Raw genomic sequence first — 16,184 nt, forward strand, 5'->3', positions numbered from 1 at the left:
CTCGCACTCTGGTTTCAGTTTGGTGTTGGCACAAGGAGGGGGTTCTTGATAAGGTTTCAAGGGGTTCTCAAACAAGTGAGGAACAATTAAATTTCCCAGTTATTCCACCCCATAAATTTCAGTGGGGGGAAAATAAGTGAAAATGAGTGAAATGGAGTAAAACTGCAGGCTGCTCTGCTGTCTTTGTTTTTATCTGATCTTTATCTAATTTTTACTGGGTAAACAGTGTAGTTTTATGTTTCTACGCTCATGACTGTTCTTTATTGACAACATTTTCCTGTCCTATCAAGCCAGACAGAGATAACTAGGAGAACCCCAGAAGTACCGGATATGTACCTTCAAATTAAAAGCACAGAAGTATGACATTGACATTCATTTTCCTGCATGTCGTTTTTAAGAGCTTTCACGAGCATTTCTAATCGATTACACATCATCTGTGTGCTCATGGGAACAGTGTGGCTTAATAAGTTTACGACATAAAGCCTGTCGCTGCGGTTTTATATTGAAAACAGCAGCCGGAAGTCGCTGTGTGGACTGCGTCTGACTTGACTCTGGTCCTCCTCCGCGTTAAAGGCTGTGGGGAGGGAGGCTGGATTGGGATGAAGATTGTAGGAGTCACATGGACTCAACTTTCAAACTGGAGTGTAGTTGATGTCCTCTCCTCAGTGACGCTCCGAGGGAAGCCGTCTCACGCCGTTGTGTCATTTCCATCTTTGCCTTCACTCACTTTTTAAAAAAACTTTCCTCGCTGTTCGTGCGCTCTCATCCAGCGCCCCGGCTTTGTTTTACTACTTTTCGTGGACTTTCCAGCGCAGTGACCGGGTCGCAACCTCCAGTTCTGCTGACCATGCTGCGAACTTCACACGTCTGAAAAACACCGATTTGTGATGTGAAACTTTGTGGGAAAAGGAAAATTAAGATTTGCAGTTATTTCACGCACAATGACTGAGGAGAGCAGAAGTGAGCACAGAGGCGAAAGCGGGAAGGACCTGGAGAAACAGCTCCGGCTGCGAGTGTGCGTCCTGAATGAACTTTTAAAGACTGAACGGGATTATGTCGGGACGCTGGAGTTTCTCTCGGTGAGTTTTTCAGAAGTAAAATGCACGTTTAACTCGAGTAAATGAACCCCCCCAGAGCAGACAAGCAAACAAACAAACAAGCAAACAAACAAACAAACAAAATCAAGCAGCCTGTTTAGTATGCACGGTGCGTCAGGCTGCAGAGCAACAACTCGTCCACTGTTGCATGTTAATAACCTGTGGAGCAGTCTCCCCCCTGCATGCACTGACCCTTCCAACGACGTGATGTCTAACATGAGAATCAACATTTCAGAGTGCTGCCTCTCCGGTGGAGATATTAACTTTTCAGATTGCAAGTGTGAAATTGGGAAAGCAGGCACAAAGGGGCATGGCACAGCTTTAGTTCTTGCACAGTCAGAGTGATGTTAATCCTCTTTTCAGTGGCTCACAGTGGCTTGTCTGGTAACAACTGATCAGAAAGTGTTGTGAGTCATTTCCCACACTGGAGCACGAATCGCAACGAAATCAAAAGTTTTCAGACAAGTTTTTCTCTTTAAAGGGGCACTATGTCGTTTTGCAGGAGAATGCAGTTAAAACTTCTTCCCAAAAACTATTTTCTCACATAATATTTTAATATTCAGCCAATGTTTACTGTTGTGTGTAAATCAGAGTTACGGTGTCTCAGTCCAGGTTGTTGACAATGTTAGTCTGAAGGACAGAAAGAAGATAAATTCATCAGGGACACCTCTGTGATGACATCTGTATTTCATCTCACTCAGCGTGTGTCACGCTCAGGCTTGTAACTTATTCCATCCATATGATTACCCCACTTCTTACACAGCATAGAACACACAGGAGTGCATTTTACTGCCTCCCGTGCCAACTTTTGATCAAATCCAGAGGGGGGAGTCCCGCCAAGGACGGGACAGGTGTGTACTCAAACGAAAACTTCTGCCTCGGCACACTGTTGCTGTCAGCTTGATGGCATTAGCTTAAGTGACACCCAACCTCTGAGACAGGAGGGAAGAGAAACTTTGGGAACGTGTCCTCTTTGTGCAGTCGCTAATCAAGCCTGTTTTGAAAGGAAGGTGAAATACCTTGCAGTCAACACACTGATATGACGTGATCGAGACTGTGGGTTCGGAGGGCTTTTACCCCAATTTCTCATCAGTTTCAACTTCTGGGAATTTTGCAGGGAAGTCGGGTCGAAGGGCCACTGTGTTGCGTGTCGTTAAGAGTTCCCAGACCACATGTATGAATGTGTACGACCCGACCCTTCCTCCCACTGCCCAGATGTTTCCAATGCAGGACAGAGGGACCAGGGAGGGGATGGCGCGCGCTTGCTTGCTCTATCTGGCCTTTCTTAGAAGTGGCATCACTGGAGATCTGGAGGAGGCGATTACATGAGGGAATGTGTCCTCTGTCCTGGTGGTGGTGGGGGTTTGGGGAATGCAGTCGCAGCCCCTCCTTCATCTCCCCTGTTGTGCCGGAGCTGGGATTCATTTCAGAAGCGACTGATCCCTTACAAGGCAACTCTGTTCTGGCCAGGGGATGTCGAGATGGATGCATCAGATTGAGATCTGACAGTGAAAGATAGCTGTTGTTGGTTTAGCTGATGATGTGGCTCAAAAGTGAGAGGAAAAAGACAAAGAGTCAGTATAATCTACCGTCTTATCGTCTGGGAGGTCCCGCGGAGCATCGCGGAGGATACTCAGGATGATCAAAGACGGCCCTACTAGGGAGAGGGGTCAGATTGAAGACTTTCATCTGATCACACACAAACACTCCCCCGCTTCCTCTGCTGCCACACTAGAACCACTTACGAACCACACAAGTTTCGGTGTGTCTGGAGGTCAGAATAGAGAACAGCTCACCTCTCCCCCTCTGTGAGACTCCCTGGCGGGATAATCCAGGGGACTCCGAGCACCAGCAGGGAGAGGCGTAGTCGGGATATAGCCAGAGGGGTGAAAGGGAAAACTGCAGAGCGGATCCAGAGTGGATGTTGCCAGGAGGGTGAAGGGTAGTCGGGGGAAAGGAGGGGGGCTGTGGTGGCTGGGCCTGGTGCCTTCTCTTGTAAACCATATTTCCTGGAGGAGGAATTCCTCCGAGGTTAGGAAATGCTGGGGAACAATGAGGCTCCGGTCAGTAGCCGAAGTTGAACAGCGGAGCAGAGATTGTTGCGGCTGATCCGTGGGACCCAAACACAATGCACCTCGCACATACTTTACTCTTAAGGTAGTGGAAAATAACTAGGATGATTAGCGCAAATTTGTCCCAGGATGGTCTGAGCCCATTGTGTGGCTCTACTTAACCCCTCGTGGGAAAAATATGCAGATTGCATCTCGCAGGTGTCGGTATTGGAAAGTCTAAATTTGACTTTCTCGGGATGGAAGCGCCACCTTTTACAGCGAATGTACTAAAGTTACACAGTAGTCTGGCAGCGAGAGGAAGGCTGTCTGAAATATCTTGGGCCTGTCTTACATAATGAACAATTATAGCTGGAGATAGTGGGCGGCGGTGGACACTGGTGTTTATCTTGGGCGGCCGCGAGCCAATAAAACGACAGTCATTCTCAGAAATGTCTCAATGAGGGAGAACAAATCATGACTTTATGTAAACAGCAGCTTTAATGAGGTGCTTGCAGTTTTTTAGTTACAGTGTCAAATGAAGTTCTTTGCCTAGTCTCTGTCATTGTTTGCCGTCGATAGAGAGACATTGAACGTCTGCGTGATAAGCACTTAGAAGAGAGAATGCGAGAGAAAAGGACTACGGAGGAAACCTTTCATGTCCTGATTCTGGATGGAGATCTGAGCCACAAGTTAACTTAATATATTCCAAAGAGCTTTGCAGTGCATTAAGTGGTCCCTCAGCTGTTGCCTTCCTCTCCCCCCCAAAAAAGCCTGTTGAACTACGAAGCAACCACAGAGTGTGATGTTTAAAACATTTTTAATCCCTTGCATAAATTTAAATGAAATAAATGTGGTTTGAGACATTGTAAGGCTGTGGAATCTCTGAAGAAATACAAGAAATATTGCATCTGTTTTTTTCCCGCATCTTTTGAATGCAGCTGAATGTGATTATCCTCGTTATTTATTCTTTTTCTTTTCATGTAAAAGGTTGAAATTAGTCAACAAACATGTCGGTGGTCACTTAAAGCCAGTAAATTTTCAGTGAAAATGGATGCAGGAAGTTGAGGAAACAAGCTTAATGGAGAAAGCAGACGCTGAGAAGGATCATTGAGCGGCTCTTAGAAACCCAGGTGTTCATGTCATCCCAGTGTGTGTGCGTAATTCTCTCACAGAGTTTGGACTTGTTTACATCTTGAGCAAGAAATGTTCCTTTTTGCTCGCAACTTATGACCATTGGGCGGTCAGGAGGTCAGGTCGGGGGTGGTGGCAGAACGAGAGGGTTTATATGCCCCGGACAGACAGCCGATGACCCCGGAGGTCACAACCTCTTGTTCCTATCCCTTTCCTGTCTGTTAATCTGTCGACTTCATGCCAACTTTTAGCTGCTTTTTAATGGAAACAGGAACAGAAGATACTGATGTTCTGTGCGTCCTGATTTGATGCAAACACACCAACAAAACTGAGTAAAAACAGAGAAAACACAAGCTTTCAGCGGCTATGAATGGAGGCATGTTAGAAAACAAAGCAAACATAAGATTTTGTTGTTAATAAATTAAAAATTAAGTGAGATTAAGTGAAGTATGAATACTGTAATTCGTCAATGTTTCAGTGCTCAGAAGCCAGACATGTTCAGAGCTGTTGTCTGGATCAGTTGGAGGGGGAGTGGGAGGAGATGATGGTTTAAAGAGGGCAAAAGTTGTTTATGTTAGTATAATGAGACTGACCCCACGTGATATACATCAGCCCCTTGTACAGCTTCTATGCAGCAATTTAAATAGCTTATATAAGTGACAGATCAGATAAGACAGTCCATGTTCAACATGTGTGCTCACATGGTGCTGGAGAGTTGGGATTGGGTGGACTTGAGGCTGAGGGCGAGTGCATAGACCGGACCCGCCTGTGGCCATTTACTGTTGCTTACATTAGCTTGTCTCTGCACTGGGAGATAGACTGGTAACTGGGAGATAAGAGATTCCACGGAGAGCAGAGTATTACTTCCCTGATTACTCTCTTTTTTATTCCTTCAAGGTCCCATATAATGCTTATTTTCAGCTACATACTTTACTTTGAGTGTCTACCAGAAAACGTTTAAAAAAACTCTATTTTATATTTTTGTATTATCTGTCTGAGCGCTCTGTTTTAGTGCCCGTCTCTTTAAGGCCACGCACCTGAAAAAGCCAAGTCTCTTGTGATTGGTCAGCTCTCACAGGCCTGAGCAGGCGCCGCCTACCATGTTTCCGTCTCAGCTTTACAGGCTTTTTTTGCGAGTATGGCTGACCTGGGGGCGTTGAGTTGTGACATCACAACCTTACAGAAGTTCTGGCGCCTCGTTTAAAGGCAAACCATTTCTGAATAAGTGCTGTGTGCATTTCTCCTTGGACTGAGCATGTTTGATACTTTCACAGTATTCATGTAGCACCCAGACCTGCTTTGTATTAAAAAAGGAAGGAAATCTCACTTTCTACAATATGGGACCTTAAATTACTTCCTTTATTCAGAGCTGATGATGGCTCCATCGTGCTGTTGCTCGCTCCCCACATGCATTTTATGCCCTCCGCGCTTTCATATACATTAAATCTCTCTGGTTCCTTTATGTTTTTTTTCCCAGATGGGAAGTGACTACATGTGGCGCATCAATTATGGACGCTGTGGTGACAAAAAGGGTGTTTTCCCACTCTTTCTACAGCTGTATGTAGATGTTCATTAAGATCCCCACTAGACTACTGTAGATCACTGACCCGAATCTTATAGAGGCTCTGTGTATTTCTGCTTTGATTGAGTTTTATGCCATGAACATACACAAGACTCTGCCTGCTCTTTATATATGTGTGATTTTTTAAGAGAGCTGACATGTTTTTCTCCTTGACTCTTCCTACTAATTGGATTGGGTCAGTCGCTCCTCCCTGAGAGCACAGGCAGTTTCCCTCCAGTGCGAGGCCCCTGAAGTGATGATGTGGCTCACTTGCATTTCAATTTCACACCACTGCTGCCACGACACAAGAGGCCTGCCTGATTATAAGTGTAAATGCATTCTGTCTCCGTTTGATCGTACTGTATATTTTGCGGGTAAACCTGTTTAGTACCCCATCTCAAAGCTCAAACTGTATTTTTATCCAGCCTGAAGATGAATGATAGCGAGGATTAGCTCAACGACAGCAGAGCCCTCTCCTGCAGAGTATTTTGCATCAACCTTGAGTCCCGTATCAATAAAACACTGAGTGGGATAATCCTTCATCTTCCCATTGAGCAATACTGCTATGGGAGCTGCTTTGTTTTGCATGCCTTTCAATATTTTATCCATTCATCTTACAAAAAACAAAGATTTAGCAATTTCCCAGATGCAAATGTGATTACCACTGGGTATTATTCAGTAACATGCCTATATTATGCCAAGTTGTAGAATAAATATTGAATATTGTAATGTTCAGTGTGAGGCATGATAGTGTAAGTTAATGTAATTTGATTGAAAGGGTTGTTTCTAGGGTGTCAGTCCCTCCAGGATTTCGCTGCCTGTATTTTAAGGTTCTTTGTGGTCTTAAATGCCTGATTTCACAGCAACATCTCCAAAAATTTACGATGCACGTTGCAGTGCTTCTTGCCGGTTTTCGAAATCGCGGGAGCAAGTGAACATTCCAAAAATAGCATTTCAGAGTTTTTTGGTATAATTGCACACACATGATCTCCATCTCATCTCTGATTTCTTTAAACATCCAACTAGAAATGCGGAATAAAGCTTGCTCACCATGTTGTATTTGAGACTTTTTATTCTTAAGCTTTTTTCTGGCCTTTTTCACAAACATGCATGGCTCAGCGTTGTGCATGGGGGACTGCTATGACTGGTGAAACTCTCAGGAAATGAGGATGATTGGTCCAATTTGTGGAAAACTTTCAAACCAAATTGCACGGCCGTGCAGAATTCTCGGGGATTGGTTGATTTTGTATTAATTTCTGGGATCCCTACATCGCAACTTCCTGGAGGGACAGGATAGATGCCACACTCATGTCTGTATGGTAAATATGACACTACAACCAGCAGCTGGTTAGCTTAGCTTAGCAGAAAGATTGAAAAAAAAACATTGATCCTGGCTGTATCCAATGGTAGCAAAATCTCGTGGGGGTTTTTCACTATTTCTTGGCCGGACACTGACGTCCTCAAGTGTCATTGTCACTGTGAGGTTATCAGATAACCAGCAGCCCAACCAAGAAATATTTCAGCGCATAACCCCTACAAAATCTCAACTTTCAGTTTTTCTTCAAACATTTTTCTTTCAAGGCCAAACAAATGAGATACAGTATAACACGTAAATCACTGAGCTTTAAAGATGCTGCGAGACAAATGTTGTCAGTTGTCAAGAGATGAGAGTTGTATTAATTGATCTAAATCTCTGTAAGAAAAAGAGAGTATTTTCCCACCGTTGAACTATAAATAATAAATAAACATAAACTTTAAATAAGTAAAATGTTTTTGTAGAAAAAAATGCTCCATTTTTGATATCGAGATATTAAAAATTTCAACCGATGCCCAGCTCTATATGTGTGTGTGATCGTTTTCTCCTCACTGCTGTTGCAACTAGAAGATGAGTATCAGTGAAAGAAAAACAAACTTTGCTTCAGCCATTGTCTAGTCTACCCTTTAGCTTATTAAAGACTGTGTTGTTACAGTCTTTTGCACCTTCTTTCTGTCAGTGTAAAAGTCCCTCTGGCAGGTCCTTACACTGTAGAGGGTCCTTTTGCTTTTGTCTCAGAGAGGCCATTTCTCAAGCAGGATTTCCTTCCTTCCTGGCCCTCCCCATCTTTACATTGTGCTGCATGTTTCCTGCTTCAACACACACACACACACACACACACATGCACACACAAGCACACAAACACTTCCCCCACTGTCTCCACCAGGCCAGGGAAAGGAGAGTTGCCCACTTGGCAGTGTAAAGCATCATTGCATAGGGGATAAGGCTGCAAGAACTCCTCCTGCATTGAATCCATTAAGTGGATTCAGCTCAGGAGGCAGGGGTGGAGCTGCCCTGCTGCCCGGAGGAGAAGGCGGCCTTTGATTTGGCCCCTGCCAGCTGCCTGGTCACATGACGCTTACGTGCGACAAGTAGAAGAGTGGCGGGACTACGGTAGACACTTTGTCAGGACGTTCATGGAGTGTGAAGGGGTCATCATCACAAGGGGGGCTGTGTTTTTCGCTGGCGTGCTCTGCCGCAGGGAACACACTCACAGGCATGCACACATGCTCGCTCAGATCAGTATGCCTGTGGTGTCAGTTTAGCACTTCCAAACCTGCTCCAGCATTGCAGTAATTCTGCGTGACAAAGGAAAAATGTCAATATGTTTGCAAGTTAATTAAATTCTGGGATGATGCTTATGAAGCCAAATGAAAGTTATTGCTTATTAAAGTGCATTTTCTATTTATTCCCAAATCTGACATCGTGTCCTCAGACGAGCTTGCATGCTCTCTGTCTGTGGTTTAAACTCACACTTTCCATGGCAATCATGTCTCCGTCCGCCCTGCATTTCTAGCCTCAGAATCCATAAACATCCAGAGCTGCCCAGCCAGACATGATGGGAAATTCCACTTCACTCCTAATTATTTAATTAAGCACTTGAATGGGATTTGCTGCAGAAGCTCTGAGAGTTAGACAAGTGTCTCTCTGTCTCTAAGCACGCCTTGTCTGCAGACATCCTTTTCATGTCCGTCTGTCTCTCTGCTTTCCTTTTTCAGTCTCTGAAACTGACTCTTTAATACAAACGACTGGACCTTGTTTGGGGGATTGGCAATGAGCAAACCTTTCCCATTAAAAAATGCCCTAAAACTGGAGGCCAGTGAGTTGAAATTAAACCTGCATTAATTATTTTTTTGTCCGCTTTGGGGCAGCAGATATAATCAGCTCATAAAGTATTTACAACAAATGCAAAATCAAAAAGTTTAATTAATTCACTTTCCCCCCATTGTGCTCTGAATCAGAGCGGAGTCTGATGTGACTCTGGGTGTTTATTCCTCCAGAAGGTCTGGCTCTGCAGACACTTTTTGTTTTGATGGATAAATTATGTATTGTGCGTTTGAATCTAAAAAATGTCTTCTTTAACTAATCTAGGTCACTCTAGTGGACAGCAACTCATAGCTCATAAGATACGAATACCTGAATTAATAATGTTTCTTACCATCTTCCAAACACATCCGACACCACATGAATCCCCTTGAAGTGTCCGCTTTAATTGTAAAAGAATAAATATTACCAAACAACAACATTTTACCCTGTTTTAACAACATTTTACTCTTTTCTTCACAAAGTGGCAGACATATGTTACAAGCAAAACAGAAATTAATTACTCTATAGAATGTAACAAAGCTGCTCAAACACAATAAAGGGAGTTAATGTACAGTAATTAGTGGTTTCCATTCTGAGGTCTATACTGCTCTGTTGGCACGGTGCCTCCTGCTCTGTCCATTCACAGGCAGAAAGAACGGCATGATGAGCAGAACCCTGACAGGAGGGGGTATTTGTACGGGTGGGAACGCACTCAAAAGTCGTGCTTAGGAAGAGTGAGAGCGGGGGAGAAACTGCCAAGGTTCAATTCTCCATTGACCGTGTCCGGTTCTGTGAGTGAGGCTGACGCTGCAGGTTTCCTTTTTTTCTTGCTAGTCCCGCTGAGTTGGATGGCAGGGAGGGGCTCCTTTGGACAATTTGGAGCCCGAAGCGATAATCAAAGAGTCAGTCTGGGTGTGTGACAGTCAGGCTTGGGAGTGCGCCACAGATTGGGAGACCGATGATTCTGCTTAGTCATCTTGCAGATCAATGCAGAGTCCTGGTGTGTGGCTCTGATGGGAATTGCCTGCTATCAGTGGGTAATGGTGTGCTTGGCTGCACATGGAGATTGGGGAAGCATGGCAAGTTTGGTTTCTAAAGAGCCACTGTCATCTACTGGAGGCTGTCCTCGCTGCCTTAATATCCAATTTCACAAGTAAAAGATCTTCCTAATATACTGACAGTTCCTGCCATTTTTTAGTGCCGCGATGGGTGAAATTGGACAGATTCACACCCGGTCAGGCATTCAGTTTAACGGACATGACCACAAGCGGTGGTGCTCATTTCGATCCAGTGTCAACCGTGCAAATAGCTCACCGGGAGCCGGGTGTAGACATTGGACACAGACATATTCATTAGATAAATTGCTTCATTCCAGCTGTTTATGTAATGCCTTGGGTGCCAGGGTCACTGGAAGGACAAGAAGAACATCAAAGAGATGAATTTTTCTTTTTTTCTTTACCCTTCGCAGACAATAGGGAGTTCTGGGAGATGTCTCATTGCTTGGCTGGTCTAATGTTTTCCTGCATTTTTCACAAAACAGGCATTCAACTTTCAAATGATATTCCAGCAGCTCTGTATAATTGTCTTGAACGACGCTTCTTCAGCTGCACTGGTTTATTTATTTCTGGGAGTCATCTGGAGCTCATACAGACCGCCTGACTTTTAAAATAGAGCGAACAAGTCTTCCAATGACAAATGACCTTTTGTCCTGAAGTACCTACAGTATTTTCTCCGTTGTTAATTAAAACCACAGGCCGTGCATTGAGCTGTGCAGATGAACCTTAACAGCCACTCCCAAGATAGACATATTAACATTCCCCACTGTATTTATAGTGTCTGTTTCCTGTGTACATTCCCAGTGGAGAGAAAAAGGACAGTTTGGGGAAACCAGCCAAAGGTCTAATGAGATGGGAAGCGCGGGATGACTCCTGGAGGTGTCATTGGGACCTGTTGGAGACAGGAGGCTTATGGGAAGCAGTCAGCACAAAGAGCCTTTTCTCTCTTTTCGGATGTTCCTCTCTGAGCTCACAGCATCAGAAACTGACTCTGTCTCTGGTCGGGCCTTTTTGTGGGAAGTCTAGCTCTCGCTTGCCAGGAACTGGGTCTGTATGTGTGTGCATTGAGGCCTCTGTGCAGGAGAATTAACCCTGTAATGTTGAATTCCGGTTAAAAAGCGCAGGAAGTACGGTATAGGGCGCCATATCCTCCCTACAGGGTTGTCGCATAAAGAGGGCCAAACAAGCCTCTCCTTTTTTCCCTCTCTCTCTCGCCCTCTCTGTCTGTTTATTCTGTCTTCCTCTGCTGCTCTCTCATTTTCTCACCAACACACACACACACACAGCAAATCCAAAGACTCAGGTGTTTTTCGATAGCTTGCCTGAGGGTGCCAAGCTGCTGGCGCACCTGTTACCTGCTGCCCTTTAACTGTTATCACAGTGCCTTACTTTCTATTCTGCCGTCCTCTGGGACAGATCTCACAATCTACTCAGAAAGACTGTTGCGTTAATGAGCATACCTTCACAGTCTGGTGATTCACTACAGTGGGCTTGCTGTTGTTTGTGTCTCCGTTGCTGGCGTCGAATGGTCTTTGTGTCTTCTTCTTTATTTGTTAACAAGAGAGGATTCTTGCACCGTTGGCGCATTGGTAGAAAACATTAAAATACCTGTACATGTGTGTAGTGACATCCCCTGATATTGTCATCTTCTTACGCTTAAAAAATGAAACACAAAGTGGACAAATTCTTGTGGGTGTTTGTGTGTGTCTTTGTCTGCCAGCTCTCCAAACATGACAACAAAGCAGATCAGTGAATCATCCGAGGACAAAAGAGGTAGTATGTCCAATAGACTCTGAGAAAGGCCTATTTATTCTTCCAGAGTTTATACTAGTGACCAGTGCCAATGGGCTCAAATTGGACCTTGTTTTTTTCCATTGTTAGCAAAAGATCCCACATTGCAGCAAAAGCAGAAGAAGTTTTAACTCTTTTTAATATAGCCGCTTCAGTACTTTTAATATCAGGGAGAGCGTGGTGTTCTGCAGCCGAACCAATTGATCCACAGGGACCTAAAATGGTTATTTTGAGTGTAATACATCAAACAGGCCCCGTGTTCTTTCTGCCCACTCCTGCAATAGTCTTAAACACATTAGCAGATGTTCGAGGCTAGCTTTGTACTTGACTCAAACTCATTTCTGCAGCATGGAAGCAGCTAGAAAGCTTTCTGTTTTTTTTTATCGAAGTAATTTGCTGCATCATTTTGCTCTTTTGGATCTCTTTAGCGCTCTTTTCCTCTCCGGCAGGGATTTGTATTCCCATCACAGCCCACTCTGCCTGGTCTGTGTGGCTGTGTAACGTGATGAAGGACATGCTTTTTCTCCCCTTTGCACTTTCATTTTCTTGTCCTCTCACTTCACATTCACTGAAGTATTTTTATTCTGACACAAGTACATGCTCTGGCTTGGCAACTATACTGCACACCCTCTTTATTTAATTAAGCCCCAAGGGAGGTTTATTTGAAACACAACTTTTTTCGAGGGGGAAATTTAGAGGAAATTGTGTCTAAAATGATGCATAAACAGATGATTTTTTTCCAATAATAGCCTTAAAGAGACATCATGTGGCTTCAATAAAAGGAATAGTTTTGGGAAGTGGCTTAAAAGGCTTCTTGTGCAGAGTTTGAGGAGAAGATTGATACCTGCCTCATGTGAGCCGGGTAAATATGACGCTAGCGACAGCAGTTGGATGGCTTAGCTTCTTACAAAAACTGGAAACAGAGAAACAACTAGCCTAGCTTTGTGCAGAGTTTTTACTCTTATGAGACAAACAAGATGTAAGATGTTAATTTAGTCAATTTTGTTTGCAAAGTCCTCTTAGGCACGCCTCGGGCAGTTACTTTGGGCTAACTCCTGGAGTTACCAGGAGTAAAAAGTGAACTATCTAAGTGAACTGGGGAGAGAGCCAGAACTTCACATGTAGTGGTCACTGTGACATAAAAGCTGCATGTGTAGGCTCACCAGATAAAACCACTTTGGTGCCCCAAAATATGGTTTAAAGCGTCCCTTTTCCCACCGTTTATACTTCCACTGCGCAAAATGCTAGTATTGTATTGATATGAGTATTGATTATTTTTTCGTAATCTGAGCATGGCGGCAACTAAGAGAACTTGGGATGTTTGTACCATTTTACAATACAAGACAATACAGTACAATAGACGCTTACTTTTGGATCCTGGCCGACCATTAACTTTCAGTCTTTGCCCTCCAAGGGGAAACATTTGGGCACCCCTGCTTTAAATGGGGTTTAAAGCAGGGGTGCAGTATTGTATTGATATGAGTATTGATTATTTTTTCATAATCTGAGCACGGTGGCAACTAAGGGAACTTGGGATGTTTGTACCATTTTGCCCTTAACAATACAAGACAATACAGTACAATAGATGCTTACTTTGGCTCCTGGCTGACCATTAACTTTCAGTCTTGGCCCTCCAAGGGGAAAAGTTTGGGCACCCCTGCTTTAAATGGTTAGTCTCCTCTCATATAATATCTCTGGAAAAACATTAGCTTTTGTCATAAGTAAAGCTACTTAAGAAGGGATCAGGGTTTAAGAATTAAAGCACAGGAATGTCAATCATCATTGTGCTCTTGTTATGTCATTGTTAGTTCACATGTTTGAGGAAGCAAACAGCTTCTGTTTTTGCCAAACTCCTCTGCTGTGACTCATCTGTTTCATTGACACGGAGATCAACATATACAGGGGGAGTGGCTAGCCTTCCGCTGATTGTATCTTTCCCAATCTGGTGGAGAGATGCGGGGGGACGACATTGCATAATGTCCATTCACAAAGTGTCCATAAGTGGGTTGGCTCAGCACACACTCTGTCAGCCCTCCAGCCGGTCTCTTGTTAACCCTCTCCCTTTCCTTTCCCACCGAACTCCAGAGGATGCTGGACGCAATTTCAACTAGCCTGCTCCTGAGCAAAATACATATTTCAGCAGCCTGCAGTTATTGAGCGAGCTGTCACTCATGTTAGATTGAGGCTGTTTTCCAATCTGCTCAGTAGGTGACTGGAAGGTCTATCATGTGGCCTGCAGGTTTGATATCTGAACCTGAATTTAGCCTCCTGATTTGAATTTTTTCGTGTGACAGTGAAGGTCAGGTTGTCAGCATATTTTTCTTTTTGAATTTGAGCATCACTGCGTCGGGCAGTACAGCCATGATTTCCAGTCCCACGCCTTTGTTTTCCGCAGCGTGTGAGCCGGTGCTGATTAATGACGGGTAGGGCCACATGCAGTGACTGGACCAATCTATTCATCACGCCCATCTGCTCTGTGGAATAATGAAAACTTTAATGGGGTTTTAATGTGTAGTCCCCCCCCTCAGCCATCAAAGTGGCAATCCAGGTGATTATACCTGGGCCTCCGGGAACAAAATCTCTTGTTGATTAAGGCAAAAAACAAATGTGTGTAATCTATGTCCAACAAGTAGAAAGGAAAATGTCTGATGCAGGAAAGAACAGCCGCCAAAGAAGTGAGGTTGCTCACACGCTTCCAATGGTAGATGTGTGTGTGCGCGTGTGTGTGTGTGTCTTTGTATTTTTGTGGGGGTGAGTGGTTGCCAATTTGGAGATGAGTCTAACTTTCTTTGAACTGCCAATGGAAAGAACACCGTAAGTAAATCACTACTGTTGTCCAACTCTTTCATCCTCTTTGTCTTCTGAGCTCATCACTTTACCTCATCTTTTTTCCCTGAGTGTCTTATAAATATGCCAATGATAAAAAAAAGAAGCACAGCTTAAAGGTCCAGTGTGTTGGATTCAGGGAGATCTACTGACAGAAATGGAATATAATACTCATATTAGTTTTTAATTCTGTGTATAATCACCTGAAACTAAGAATTGTTGCGTTTTGTTGTCATCTTAGAATGAACATTTTATATCTACAGAGAGAGCAGAACAGACAAACCAAGCACTTACACTCTAGAGAGCTGGTTGAGCATGTTTTTTGAGTTTACGTAGGGGAGGGTGAGGAGAGGGTTATTCAGTTTGTTGCAATCTGCAACCACACACTGTGAGATGCCACTAAATCGTACCCAATGGATTTAAAGAATGTTTTTGTTATGCCTCTGCATCCGTCCACCCGCCTGTCTCTGCTATTATTGTGAAAACGATATCTCAAGATCAACTTGAGGTAATTTCTTCAAATTTGGCACAAATGTCCACTTGAACTAATGAACTAAAGGATGAACTAAATGGATTTTGGTGGTCAAAAGTCAAACATTAAGGTCACTGCAAGCTCATTGCATCCCATTCTTGTGAGCACGATATCTTAGAATTCTTTCAAATTATGCACAAACGTCCGCTCGGACTCAAGGACGTACTGAGTAGATCCCTGTGACCTCACAAAAACAAGTTATTGACAATTGCTCAATGTGTTTATGTGCTAACAACTAAAATTGACAGAAATAGGAGGATAAAGGATCAAATGTTAACGTGATGACATTTAATATCCAAAAGGTGAATTTCACTGTGACATTAAAACATTCTGTGAAAAATGTTCTCGCCATTATGCAACAGCATAGCTCAGGAACCAGAAGCATAAAAGACAGCTATTTACATTCATGTATTATACTGTATAACTCAACTTATAATTGCTGCATTGACACAAAGCAAAGAAAAAAAACCCTCAAAACATTGAAGATCCTCCTGTTTTAACTACTGGAAATCTATACAAAATGAAGTATTGTATGTTGAATGCAACAGATGCAAAATCTAACAAGTATTTATAGGAAAAACAAGAAGATTCTACAAGCTTTGTCCCTCACTTGATCATCCTTTATATATAAATCCTTAACATAAGTTATATTCGTAAATACATGCTGTTGAGCCCTTAAAGATGTAAGTAATCTTATCTTATGGACGGCTTGATAACAACGGTGCACAATCTGTAAATGCTTGTTAAAGCTAAAGGTCCAGTAGGATTTGTTTTGAAATCATCTTCCCGATTATAACTCCCACGTCGCTCGTTGCTGTGCACTTTGTGCTCGGTTCTGTCCATCTGGGGTCACAGGAAGCGTGACATGGATCACCAACAGCTCCTATTGAGCTTTACAATGCAGTTGCAATGTCTGCTTGTGATTCAGTAGAGGCCGGTGCCCAGACATATTGGATTCCTGCTAGAAAGCACATCCAGTGCTAGGGAACAAAATGTGTCCCTCTGGAATTCAATTGGTC

The 16,184-nt window shown here is 43.5% G+C and overlaps 1 protein-coding gene across 1 annotated transcript in view; it reads left to right on the top strand.

Annotated features, from left to right (window-relative positions):
- The first annotated feature begins 584 nt into the window (after window positions 1-584).
- prex2 (phosphatidylinositol-3,4,5-trisphosphate-dependent Rac exchange factor 2) overlaps window positions 585-16,184 on the top strand; it is a 98,414-nt gene continuing 82,814 nt past the window's right edge. Inside the window, exon 1 of the mRNA XM_084340151.1 lies at window positions 585-1,079. Coding sequence (XP_084196277.1) covers window positions 942-1,079 — 138 coding nt within the window. The 5' untranslated portion in view covers window positions 585-941. The remainder of the gene's footprint in view (window positions 1,080-16,184) is intronic.

This window comes from Pagrus pagrus, assembly GCF_965226575.1.
Source record: "Pagrus pagrus genome assembly, chromosome: 20".
NCBI lineage: Eukaryota > Metazoa > Chordata > Actinopteri > Spariformes > Sparidae > Pagrus > Pagrus pagrus.